The 14,183-nt window shown below is 49.9% G+C and overlaps 1 protein-coding gene across 2 annotated transcripts; it reads left to right on the top strand.

Annotated features, from left to right (window-relative positions):
- The first annotated feature begins 307 nt into the window (after window positions 1-307).
- On the top strand, window positions 308-12,289 carry LOC144735137 (uncharacterized). Of its 2 annotated transcripts, none has more exons than XM_078617567.1 (3): window positions 308-554; window positions 2,546-2,684; window positions 6,992-12,289. In XM_078617567.1, the coding sequence occupies exons 1-3, from the start codon at window positions 419-421 to the stop codon at window positions 7,290-7,292; spliced, it is 576 nt and encodes a 191-aa protein (XP_078473693.1). In that variant the 5' UTR covers window positions 308-418; the 3' UTR covers window positions 7,293-12,289. The 2 variants fall into 2 exon arrangements, with proteins under 2 accessions (XP_078473693.1, XP_078473692.1); XM_078617566.1 differs by having other exon boundaries at window positions 311-554.
- Window positions 12,290-14,183: the final 1,894 nt, after the last annotated feature.

Here is a 14,183-nt window from a genome sequence, read left to right as displayed (position 1 = left end):
GCAGCAGCAGCAGTAGCAGCACCACCACCAGCACTAGCACCAGCACCACCACCACCATCAGCACCACCACCAGCACCACCACCACCACCAGCACCACCACCAGCACCACAGGGGACACGTAGACACCACCAGCACCACCACCAGCACCACCACCACCAGCACCACCACTACCAGCACCACCACCAGCACCACCACCACCAGCACCACCAGCACCAGCCCAACCACCAGCACCACCACCACCACCAGCACCACTACCAGCACCACCACTACCAGCACCACCACTACCAGCACCACCACCAGCACCACCACCACCACTACCAGCACCACCAGCACCACCACCACCACCAGCAGCACCACCACCATCACCACCACCAGCACCACCAGCAGCAGCACAAGGGCCGCGTCGGCAAGCAGCGCGATGTTCCACACGCTGTCCAGCCTGCTGTTTGGGACCCGGTCCGCGGCTGCGGTGGCCGCGTCGCGAGACCCGTCCCCGGTTCGAACCCGCGAGGAGGAGGAGGAGGACGGCTGGGTCGTGCTGGAGCTCGTGCGAGGTGCGGATCTGATGCACGCACGCCAACAACAACCACCACCAACAACAACAACCATCGTCGCACCAACCACCGCGCCATCACCACGCTGGTGGTGGTGGTGGTGGTGATGGTGGTGGTGATGGTGGTGATGGTGGTGATGGTGATGGTGGTGATGGTGATGGTGGTGGTGATGGTGGTGGTGATGGTGGTGATGGTGATGGTGGTGGTGATGGTGGTGGTGGTGATGGTGATGGTGGTGGTGGTGGTGGTGTTGGTGGTGGTGATGATAGTGGTGGTGGTGATGGTGGTGGTAGTGATGGTGGTGGTGATGGTGGTGGTGGTGATGGTGGTGGTGATGGTGGTGGTGATGGTGGTGGTGATGGTGATGGTGGTGGTGATGTTGGTGGTGGTGATGGTGGTGGTGATGGTGGTGGTGATGGTGGTGGTGGTGGTGATGGTGGTGGTGATGGTGGTGGTGGTGATGGTGATGGTGGTGGTGGTGATGGTGGTGATGGTGGTGGTGGTGGTGATGGTGATGGTGGTGATGGTGGTGGTGTTGGTGGTGGTGATGGTGGTGGTGATGGTGGTGGTGGTGATGGTGGTGGTGATGGTGATGGTGGTGATAGTGGTGGTGATGGTGGTGGTGGTGATGGTGGTGGTGGTGATGGTGGTGATGGTGGTGGTGGTGATGTTGGTGATGGTGGTGATGATGGTGGTGGTGATGGTGATGGTGGTGGTGGTGGTGATGGTGGTGGTGGTGATGGTGGTGGTGATGGTGATGGTGGTGATAGTGGTGGTGATGGTGGTGGTGGTGATGGTGGTGATGGTGGTGATGGTGGTGGTGGTGATGTTGGTGATGGTGGTGATGATGGTGGTGGTGATGGTGGTGGTGGTGATGGTGGTGGTGATGGTGGTGGTGATGGTGGTGGTGGTGATGGTGGTGGTGATGGTGGTGGTGGTGATGATGATGGTGGTGATGGTGGTGGTGATGGTGGTCATGGTGGTGATGGTGGTGGTGGTGATGGTGGTGGTGATGTTGGTGATGGTGGTAGTGATGGTGGTGGCTCATGAGACGTGGTCTATCCACTGCTGGGTGAAAGCACTTTGGGGCAGTCCATAAATGACGTCACGCACCTGGGGGGGGGGTGGGGGGCCAGACATTTGTGACGATGTGTGACGAGTGGGGGGGGGGGTTGAGAAATGTGACGTCACATCAAAATGCACAACTTTAAATATATATAGAATTGTTATTACAACACTCCTACAACATCAGAGTGCAGCGCCACATTAAATACGCACTGCAATGACAATAGTTTAAAGCGCGATTTGAAGCATGTTTTATTTTAAAAATGGAAATATGTTTTTGGGGGGGGGGGGGTGCAGAGCTTTGTGACGTCATATTTGAGGGGGGGGGGTCTGACTTTTTGTGACGCCGTGTGACGAGGGGGGGGGGGGGAGGTCAAAAATCGTCCCAAATCTCGTGACGTCATTTATGGACGGCCCCTTTCTCCCATCGTCGTGGGAACGTCGTGCTCTATCATCGTTGCCATGGTCACCGCTGGATGAAGGTCTATCCACTGCTAGATGCAAAGCCTTCCCCAACCTTCTTGGTTATTTCGGTAAAGTCACGTCGAAGGGAAGTAATAAAACATAAAAATAAAACGTAATAAAATTATTATTATGTTTTATTAAAAATAAAAATAAAACATAATAAAATTATTATTATGTTTTATTAAAAATAGAAATAAAACATAATAAAATTTTTATTATGTTTTATTTTTATTATTTTATTACTTCCCTTCTACGTGACTTTACCGAAAGAACCAAGAAGATGAATCCCTGCAGTCACGAAAGCTTTAAATCGAAACCTTCCCCAACCGTCGTCATCTTCACCATCATGAGCCACAAATTACCGCAATGGGGCGGAGGAGGCGAGGGAGGGCAGTTGCCTTAATAGGTGCTCGCTAACTCCGTGTGACCCCCCCCCCACCACCCACCCCTCCCCTCCCCAGGTGTGGAGTCGACCGAATTGGTGGCTTGCGACCCCCGGACGAGCAAGCAAGAGGAGAGTGCCCTAGAGAGGCTGGGCACCTCGTGGTGCAGCGATGCGGGGCTCAGACTCGTGCAGCCCGGCGGGGAGATGATCATCAGGTGAAGTGACGGCTGCTACACTACACTATACACTACACTATACACTACACTACTATACACTACACTACTATACACTACACTATACACTACACTATACACTACACTATACACTACACTACTATACACTACACTATACACTACACTACACTATACACTACACTACTATACACTACACTATACACTACACTATACACTGCACTACTATACACTACACTATACACTACACTATACACTACACTACTATACACTACATTATACACTACACTATACACTACACTACACTATACACTACACTACTATACACTACACTATACACTACACTATACACTACACTACTATACACTACACTACTATACACTACACTATACACTACACTATACACTACACTATACACTACACTAATATACACTACACTATACACTACACTATACACTACACTACACTATACACTACACTACTATACACTACACTATACACTACACTATACACTACACTATACACTACACTACTATACACTACTATTCACTACACTACTATACACTACACTATACACTACACTATTCACTACATACTACAATACACTACACTATACACTACACTCTACACAACACTACTATACACTACACTATACACTACTACTATACACTACACTATACACTACACTCTACACAACACTACTATACACTACACTCTACACAACACTACTATACACTACACTATACACTACACTACTATACACTACACTCTACACTACTACTATACACTACTCTATACACTACTTTATACACTACACTATACACTACACTACACACTACACTACTATACACTACACTAAACACTGCACTACTGTACACTACTATACACTGCACTACTATACACTACACTATACACTACTATACACTACTCTATACACTACACTATACACTACTCTATACACTACTCTATACACTACACTACACACTACACTAATATACACTACACTAAACACTGCACTACTGTACACTACTATACACTACACTACTATACACTACACTCTACACTACACTACTATACACTGCACTACTATACACTACACTATTCACTACACTACTATACACTACACTATACACTACACTATACACTACACTCTACACTACACTACTATACACTACACTACACGCTACACTACACTATACACTACATACTACAATACAATGACAAGAATACGGGCTAAACCGTACGGGTTGACGGGTATGCAGATGTCCTTTGTTTGAACCGGTCTTGGGCCTCCTCTGGGTCGTGGCCTGCGTGTAAACATCGCCACTGGGGAGACAAAGGCGGCCGGGCGTGGTTGCTGGTACCCACCCCCCCGTGTGCCGTGCCAGGGACCCCCTTCATAGGTGCTGCTCCTCCCTAACAGCACTTGCACCCAGCGGTCTTGTCGCAGGCTATACGGGGCATCTTTGTCTTTGTAGCAACGACATTCTCAGTTTAGGGGGTGCAGGCCATCGGTCAGGCGGGTCCCCCCCAAAAGCTGATTTGTCTCGCACGCTCGCACCTAGATCACACCCACGTCGCTATGCTCACGGTCTCGAACATTTAACGCTGTTGGGGGGAGGGGGGTAAGTCTCTTCCCCCGTGTAGCCCCCCAGCCGATGGAACGCTCTTCCACGACCTATCCAGAGATCTCTTGAGTCTGTGAACATTTAAAAAAAAATGCGATTTAAAACCTATTTAAACGCCTCCGCTTATTAAACTGAGTTAGTTTCGTAAACGATTCAAGCAAATTACTTCTAATATAATTATTTTTCGTGCAGAGTGTCTGCTGCCGCTGCGCCCTGTACAGCACGTTCAGATCCTTGATGAAAAGTGCGATATACATGTACCGGCAGTAATAATTACGATAAACTTTTGGTTCTTTGACACTCATGTTGTTCAAACGATATTTCCATGGTGGTTGTTAAAGGGGGGGCCCCCCCTACTCGTAGCTTTGGCCCCCAGGGGGGAGTGGGGGGCAAGCCCCCCCCCCCCCCACCACCCTTGCCCCCTACGCCAATGCCTTGTTATTATTGTAGTATCATCACAATCTGTGAGCAGCAAACATTTTCAAATTAATTGTTTTTTTTGGTGGTGGTGGTGGTGGGGGGCGTTACGGACAGATCGCTTGAGCACAATGCCCTGCTGCTGTCTCGTACACCCTCCTCCACCCGACACGGCCGATAAAAAATAAAATCGTCACGTGGCCACGCCACGTGCGCATTGCTTCACCGCGCGCGCACACAGATGAACGTTGAGGCTCGAACCAATGCCGCTCACTTATATGCCCACTCCACATTCCTATGGCGGCGGGCGAGTCTCTCAATAGAACGACCGCTGTTGACTTCCCCCCGCAAAGTGGTTCTGCCCCTAGAGTTGTTGTTGTTGTTTTTGTGTATCGACCACGGAGGGATGATGGGTCCCGAGTCAACCTCGCGCCCCCAAATCAGGCACGCGAACTCGCAACCTTCTCGATCGTGGGGCGGCCACGTGCCAAGTTGAGACGCAGAATAAAAAAACCAACAACACAAAGACAAAGGTCCCCCGTGTAGCCTTAACAGACTGTCGGGGGCAAGTGCGGTTAGCGAGCACCGATGAAAGCCGGCACGACGACACGAAGGGGGGTGTGGGTGGCCAGCACCCCGCCCGGCCGCCTTTGTCTCCCCAGTGGCGATGTTTACACACCGCACCGGGTACTCGTTTGAGGCTGAGTCGACCTAGGGGAGGCCCGGGACCGGTTCAGATAATCGTCACCGGCGTTGGTCGCGAGCGGGAATCGAACTCGCGTCGCCGGGTTCGTAGCGCGGCGTAGCGCTCACCGCTGCGCCACCGCTCCCCACACACACTAACACTACCACCCTGTGTATATACAGTGTACAAGGCACACGCCGTTCTATGGCAAGAGGTCAAGCGTCGTCCAATTCTGTCCCAGGGTCGTGTTCTGTGTGGCGAAGCGCAGCGAGAAACCAGCAGGTCACATGCAAGTGCAGGGCGGAGGGAGGGGGGTGTGGGGGGGGGTGGTTTGCTCCGAGGGCTCTAAGAAGGGTCCGGGGTTAATCGATCGGCCCTCGTGGTCCCGATTAGGCCCGGCCTATTGTTGGCCGTCCATAAATGACGTCACGCACCTAGGGCGGGGGGGGGGGTCAGACATTTGTGACCATGTGTGACGAGGGGGTGGGGGGGGGGTTTGAGAAATGTGACTTCACATCAAAATGCGCAACTTTTAATAAATATAGACAACACGTTCTACTTAATTAAATAGACTTTTTTAAAAATACATGTTTTCTCCTACAACATCAGAGTGCAGCGCCACATTAACTACCCACTACAATGACAATAGTTTAAAGCGATTTGAAGCATGTTTTATTTTGGGGGGGGAGAGGCAGAGCTTTGTGACGTCATATTTTAGGGGGGGGGTCTGACTTTTTGTGACGCCGTGTGACGACGAGGACGAGGGGGGAGGGGGGGGCAAAAATCGCGTGACGTCATTTATGGACGGCCCCATAAGAAGCCGCGTGCCAGGTGGGAGTTTGCAATCGGTGCACCCGTTTGGTTTGTGAACTCGCCTGTCCCATCTGTGGATCGGAGACACTTGGTCGCAGACCATTCGACGGAAGTGAGATCGATACGTGGCTGACGCAGCGTCGATGGAGCCACGCGGCACGGACAACCTGTTGCGAGCATAGTCGAGTCTGCATCATCAGCGAGGCCACTTGTGGTTTTCTACGCGCTAAGATAATTGATATGTTTCGATTGAAAGCTTTCGTGACTGCAGGGATTCATCTTCTTGGTTCTTTCTGTAAAGTCACGTAGAATGGACACAATAAAAATACAATAAAACATAATAAAATAATTATTTTATTAGGTTTTATTTTATTACTTTTATTGTGTCCATTCTACGTGATAAAATAATTATTTTATTATGTTTTATTTTATTATTTTTATTGCTTCCATTCTACGTGATAAAATAATTATTTTATTATGTTTATTTTATTACTTTTATTGTTTCCATTCGACGTGACTTTACCGAAAGAACCAAGAAGATAATTGATATGCACCTATCAATTGTGACTCGCTGACCTTTTCTCTCATTCGTACTCATATGTATTGTTTGTGATCGCAACTTGCTGGCCGGCTTTTGCTGGACATCTGTGTGTGGGGGGGGGGAGTGGAAGAGCTTCACAGCTCATCGGATTCCTCTCAATAAATATTCAGATTAAATCGCCACTCGCCCGAATTCTCACCGCGTAACTCTCGCTCTCAACTCTCCCCCCCTCCCACCCCACCCCCAGCCGACCCAGAGCCCACCCGACCCCCACAATCGTCCCCATCTTTACCACCGCCACCACCTCCTCCAACGACGACGAGGCTGGACAGCATCTGCGACGGCGCTGGCTGCAGCAGCAGCAGCGAGGCCACGTGCTCGCGTTGGGGCCACCACCTCAGCTGCTACCCAGACACCACCAGCAGCACCAGCAGCAGCACCAGCAGCACCACCACAAGCAGCAGCAGCAGAGGAGGGGAAGCCGAGCTCGGCAGAGAGTGGCGCTGTCGGCACTTCACCAGCCGTGCGGGCGCACCTTCAACTTCTGAGAGGGGGGCGCGCGTGACGGACGGACGGACGGACTGACGGAGGGATGGACGGACGGATGCAGCGAGGGAAGGGCGGAGAGGATGGATGGATTGTATCAGGCGGCGTTCTTCATTGCAAGGCCTCTTGACGTTCGGCACCCCGACACACAAGACACAACGCTGATAACATCTTCCATCATCATCAGCAGCAGCGTCGTGCTGCTGTCAAACACCCAATGGTTTCAAAATGATGGGTGGCGGCTTACACTCACACACTGGTGATGTCACCACTACACACACACTGACCACTACACACACACTCTACTACACACTACACACACCACTACACACACACACTCACCACTACACACACACTCACCACTACACACACACTCACCACTACACACACACACACACTCACCACTACACACACACACACTCACCACTACACACACACACACTCACCACTACACACACTCACCACTACACACACACTCACCACTACACACACACACTCTACTACACACTACACACACTCACCACTACACACACTCACCACTACACACACACACACTCACCACTATACACACACACACTCACCACTACATACACACACACTCACCACTACACACACACACACTCACCACTACACACACACACACTCACCACTACACACACTCACCACTACACACACACTCACCACTACACACACACACTCACCACTACACACACACACACTCACCACTACACACACACACACTCACCACTACACACACACACTCACCACTACACACACACACTCACCACTACACACACACACACACTCACCACTACACACACTCACCACGACACATCCACTACACACACTCACCACTACACACACACTCACCACTACACACACACACTCACCACTACACACACACACACACTCACCACTACACACACACACTCACCACTACACACACTCACCACTACACACACACACACTCACCACTACACACACACACACTCACCACTACACACACACACTCACCACTACACACACACACACTCACCACTACACACACACACACTCACCACTACACACACACACTCACCACTACACACACACACACTCACCACTACACACACTCACCACGACACATCCACTACACACACTCACCACTACACACACTCACCACTACACACACACTCACCACTACACACACACACTCACCACTACACATACTCACCACTACACACACACACTCACCACTACACACACACACTCACCACTACACACACACACTCACCACTACACACACTCACCACGACACATCCACTACACACACTCACCACTACACACACTCACCACTACACACACACACACTCACCACTACACACACACACTCACCACTACACACACACACTCACCACTACACACACTCACCACGACACATCCACTACACACACTCACCACTACACACACACTCACCACTACACATACACTACACACGCTCACCACTACACACACACTCACCACTACACACAACACTACACACTCACCACTACACACTCACCTCTACACACACACTCACCACTACACACTTACCTCTACACACACACAACAAAGACAAAGATCCCCCATAGAGCCTAAACAGACTGTAGGGGCAAGTGCTGTTATCGAGCACCTATGGAAGCCGGAACGGCACACGAGGGGGTGGGTGGCCAGCACCACGCCCGACCGCCTTTGCCTCTCTAGTGGCGATGTTTACACACCGCACCAGGTACTCATTTGAGGCTGAGTTGACCCAGGGGAGGCCCATGACCGGTTCAGATAATCGTCACCGGCGTTGGCCGTGAGCGGGAATCGAACCCAGGTCGCCAGGTTCGTAGCGCAAGGGTAGCGCTAACCGCTGCACCACCGCTCTCTCGGACCGTGAAATCATCACCCGCAGCCTACGATCCGCGCTCCCCCCAAAAGCAACTCTCTGCGATCGATCAAACAACGGTGGCCCCTGGACGCCCGGACCTCAGGGGTTCGGAGGTGAGATCCCCCTTCACCACCACCACCAGCAGCAGCAGCACCCTCACCCCTGGCTGTGTGCGTGTTCCCGGCAAGTGGGTGAGAGATCGGCCAATGTATAATTATCAGCATCAGCAGCAGCACTACAATTTTCTCTCTCTCTCTCTCCCGTGTCCCGCGGGATGAGAATAGACCCACGGTCGTCTCGCACGTGACCTGTGCGTGCTCAGCTGATGGGGGACACCGCGAGCAGGAACCACTTGCCGGCAAAACAAAGACAAAGATCCCCCGTATAGCCTTACCAGACTGTTGGGGGGGGGGTAGGGGCAAGTGCTGTTGGCGAGTAGCAGCTATGAAAAGCCGGCACAGCACAGGAGGTGGGTAGCCAACACTAAGCACGACCGCCTTTGTCTCTAGATTTGAAGCTTTCGTGACTGCAAGGATTCATACTCTTAGGTTTTTTCGGTAAAGTCACCGTGTAGGTAAAAATAAATTTAAATTAACAAAAGTACAGCTATCGTGCTGTGACTGTTCCGCCTTTGTCTCCCTAGTGGCGATGTTTTTTTTTTAACTTTACACACCGCACCGGGTACTCGTTTGAGGCTGAGTCGACCTAGGGGAAGCCCAGTACCGGTTCAGATAATCGTCACCGGTGTTGGCCGTGAGCGAGAATCGAACTCGGCTCGCCGGGTTCGTAGCGCTACACGCGCACACAGACACAGACAAAGATCCCCCCTATAGCCTTAACAGACTTGGGGGGGCAAGTGCTATTGGTGAGTAGCAGCTACCCTGCACTACCGGCAAGATGGCACACGAGGAGCGGATGGGGTGGCCAGTACCCCACCTCCCCCCCCATCCTCGGCCGCCTTTGTCTCCCCCAGTAGCGATGTTACAGGCCGCGTGCACGTCAGAGGCAGACTTTCGTGACTGCAGGGATTCATCTTGGTTCTTTCGGTAAAGTCACGTAGAATGGAAGGATTAGCAGCATCATGCTGCTAATCCTGCATAATGCACGGGCAAAACATAACTTTAAACCCCTCGCCAAACCTCCTACGCATTTCACAAGTAGTACTTATCGCATATCTGTATTTCCCATAAATATGCTAAACTTCCTCTTGATATGCAAATTCTTTTGTCAAGGCGCTCTTCCTCCTCCCTCCCAGCTTAAATAGTCGCTCCACGCCTGGGGCGTGTCATTCAGACTCTGTCGTCTCGACAGACCTGCTCTTCACCTGAGGACGGCTGCTTGCGTTGTGGCCGAAACGTCGTGAGAATTATTTTATAATGTTTTATTTTTATTATTTTATTATTTCCATTCTACGTGACTTTACCGAAAGAACCAAGAAGAAGCAGTCAACTGTTGTCTCCGTGATTCCGCGTCTCACCGCTTGCTGCTGTCAGTTCGCTCACCTTCGCTCAGAATGTTTATTGGCCGTGAACTGAGACGAGAGGGGAAACCGCGATGCAGTTCTACAGGAACTGTTGATGGGTTATTTTTTTTTCATTTTTTTTGCCGAAAATGCACAGAGGTTTTTAGCGCGTCCTTCACGACGCACGTGATAGTACGTCTTATATTTCACTCCATCTTGGCAAATCCCCCGTTCAGCGAGCCCCCCTTCTTTAGGGGTCACTCCTGGCAAAAGGAGCCCCCCCCCCACTCCGCCCTGCCCCCAACCCCGCTTCCGACTCCTCCTGCAACTTGCGAGCAGGCGAACGGTGCCGATTTTGCAAACGTGGTACGCCGGACACAGAGCAAGCAGCTCTTGTGCTTTGAAATGTTAACTTAGTGGGGGGTGAGGTGGTGGAACAGCATGTGCGGAGTGTAGCGGCGTGGCTGGCATGAGCCTCGGTTAAAGGAATGGAATGCCACCACCCCTCCCCCCACTATCCCTCCACCCCGCTCACCTCCCCACCCACCACCTTCTTAGACCAATTGCCTGAAACCCTCCCAACCTGTTGGGGTCTCGGTGCAGTTTCACCGCCTGCACACTCGATCGCAACCGCCACGTGATGATGATGATGATGACGATGATGACGACGATGACGACAGTAGACAAAGAGTGAAACCACCCCCATCATTTCTAGATTTGAAGCTTTCGTGACTGCAAGGATTCATATTCATAGGGTTTTTTCGGTAAAGTCACGTAGGTAAACAAATTAAAATTAATAAAATAAAAATAAAATAAAAATCACGACGTTTCGGAGGCAACACAAGCTTCCGTCTTCAGGTGGAACCGTCACAGCACGCTTGCTGTATCAAGTAAATAGCTCATTTACTTACTTACTTGATACAGCAATCGTGCTGTGACGGTTCCACCTGAAGACGGAAGCTTGTGTTGCCTCCGAAACGTCGTGATTTTTATTTTATTTTACTTTTATTGATTTTTATTTTTTACCTACGTGACTTTACCGAAAAAAACCAAGAATATCACTCCCATCATCATCATCATGGTGCTGCTGCTGTCAAGCCCCACAATGGGGTCGAGGCGTGTGGCGTAACGCTCACGCACACAGCCGCGAAGTCTTATCGGCCGCGACCCTCTGAGAATGAGTGACGGACGCTGTGATACACCGACGCCTCCCTCTATTGAGCAATAGTTGTGGGGGGCTACATACGCCCCCCCCCCCCCCCATTTACTAGACACCAATGCCCCGCGCCGACGGTGATGTCACCACGGCGCCTGTGCCAGGCTAGGTGCACACTTTTTGAGGCCCACGTGAAGTGTCGGAAGGGCTCGCTGCTGGCAGGAGGTCTCGGGACAGACCCAGGTGGTGCCATGGGCTGGCTGAGTGAGATGACCGATACATGCACACCACCCACAATAGAGGGGTTTTTTTGGGGTTAGCTCGCGTAAATATATAAATGTGTCGTTAAAACCCGCCACCACCCGACACATGCATACAGGGTGTTTCAAAGAGATGGACCCGATTTGAAATCGCAATATCTCTGCAACCACGAACCGCCCATGAATGAAACTCTTACCACTTGAAAGGGCGGGGCCAAAAAAAGAAACTTCATCACTCACCATTGGAACCAGATAAAAGGGTAAAAAAAACAATTATCATTATCACCTGATCACTCATTAAACCGTTCGTAACTTTTTGTGTAATTGTAGCATGTTGCCATCGTGAAATATACCGCTTTGAAATTGAGTCCATCTTTTTGAATCACCCCGCTATTATGGATGATATTGGTCGCGAAAGCCTCTTACTACCTGTGAAACCATCTGCATCTCCCTACTGTGGCAGCCAGACACCACGACCAGCCAGCAGCCCCCCACACCGACTGCGAGAGAGAAACCCACACAACGGTTCGATAGGCATTGGCTGTATCACCGGTGAAGCCGTTTGGTAGGGTATTGTAGATTAGGCGTTTGGTAGGGTATTGTAGATTAGGCGTTTGGTAGGGTATTGTAGATTAGGCGTTTGGTAGGGTATTGTAGATTAGGCGTTTGGTAGGGTATTGTAGATCAGGCGTTTGGTAGGGTATTGTAGATTAGGCGTTTGGTAGGGTATTGTAGATTAGGCGTTTGGTAGGGTATTGTAGATTAGGCGTTTGGTAGGGTATTGTAGATTAGACGTTTGGTAGGGTATTGTAGATTAGGCGTTTGGTAGGGTATTGTAGATTAGACGTTTGGTAGGGTATTGTAGATTAGACGTTTGGTAGGGTATTGTAGATTAGGCGTTTGGTAGGGTATTGTAGATTAGGCGTTTGGTAGGGTATTGTAGATTAGGCGTTTGGTAGGGTATTGTAGATTAGACGTTTGGTAGGGTATTGTAGATTAGACGTTTGGTAGGGTATTGTAGATTAGGCGTTTGGTAGGGTATTGTAGATTAGGCGTTTGGTAGGGTATTGTAGATTAGGCGTTTGGTAGGGTATTGTAGATTAGACGTTTGGTAGGGTATTGTAGATTAGACGTTTGGTAGGGTATTGTAGATTAGGCGTTTGGTAGGGTATTGTAGATTAGACGTTTGGTAGGGTATTGTAGATTAGACGTTTGGTAGGGTATTGTAGATTAGGCGTTTGGTAGGGTATTGTAGATCAGGCGTTTGGTAGGGTATTGTAGATTAGGCGTTTGGTAGGGTATTGTAGATTAGGCGTTTGGTAGGGTATTGTAGATTAGGCGTTTGGTAGGGTATTGTAGATTAGGCGTTTGGTAGGGTATTGTAGATCAGGCGTTTGGTAGGGTATTGTAGATTAGGCGTTTGGTAGGGTATTGTAGATTAGGCGTTTGGTAGGGTATTGTAGATTAGGCGTTTGGTAGGGTATTGTAGATTAGACGTTTGGTAGGGTATTGTAGATTAGACGTTTGGTAGGGTATTGTAGATTAGACGTTTGGTAGGGTATTGTAGATTAGACGTTTGGTAGGGTATTGTAGATTAGGCGTTTGGTAGGGTATTGTAGATTAGGCGTTTGGTAGGGTATTGTAGATTAGGCGTTTGGTAGGGTATTGTAGATTAGACGTTTGGTAGGGTATTGTAGATTAGACGTTTGGTAGGGTATTGTAGATCAGACGTTTGGTAGGGTATTGTAGATCAGACGTTTGGTAGGGTATTGTAGATTAGACGTTTGGTAGGGTATTGTAGATTAGACGTTTGGTAGGGTATTGTAGATTAGGCGTTTGGTAGGGTATTGTAGATTAGGCGTTTGGTAGGGTATTGTAGATTAGGCGTTTGGTAGGGTATTGTAGATCAGGCGTTTGGTAGGGTATTGTAGATCAGGCGTTTGGTAGGGTATTGTAGATTAGGCGTTTGGTAGGGTATTGTAGATCAGACGTTTGGTAGGGTATTGTAGATTAGGCGTTTGGTAGGGTATTGTAGATTAGGCGTTTGGTAGGGTATTGTAGATCAGGCGTTTGGTAGGGTATTGTAGATTAGGCGTTTGGTAGGGTATTGTAGATTAGGCG

This window comes from Lampetra planeri, chromosome 54 (genome assembly GCF_965212315.1).
Source record: "Lampetra planeri chromosome 54, kcLamPlan1.2.h2, whole genome shotgun sequence".
Classification (NCBI taxonomy): domain Eukaryota; kingdom Metazoa; phylum Chordata; class Hyperoartia; order Petromyzontiformes; family Petromyzontidae; genus Lampetra; species Lampetra planeri.
Note: the sequence above shows the minus strand (reverse complement) of the source record. Positions and strands in the feature narration are given on the sequence as shown.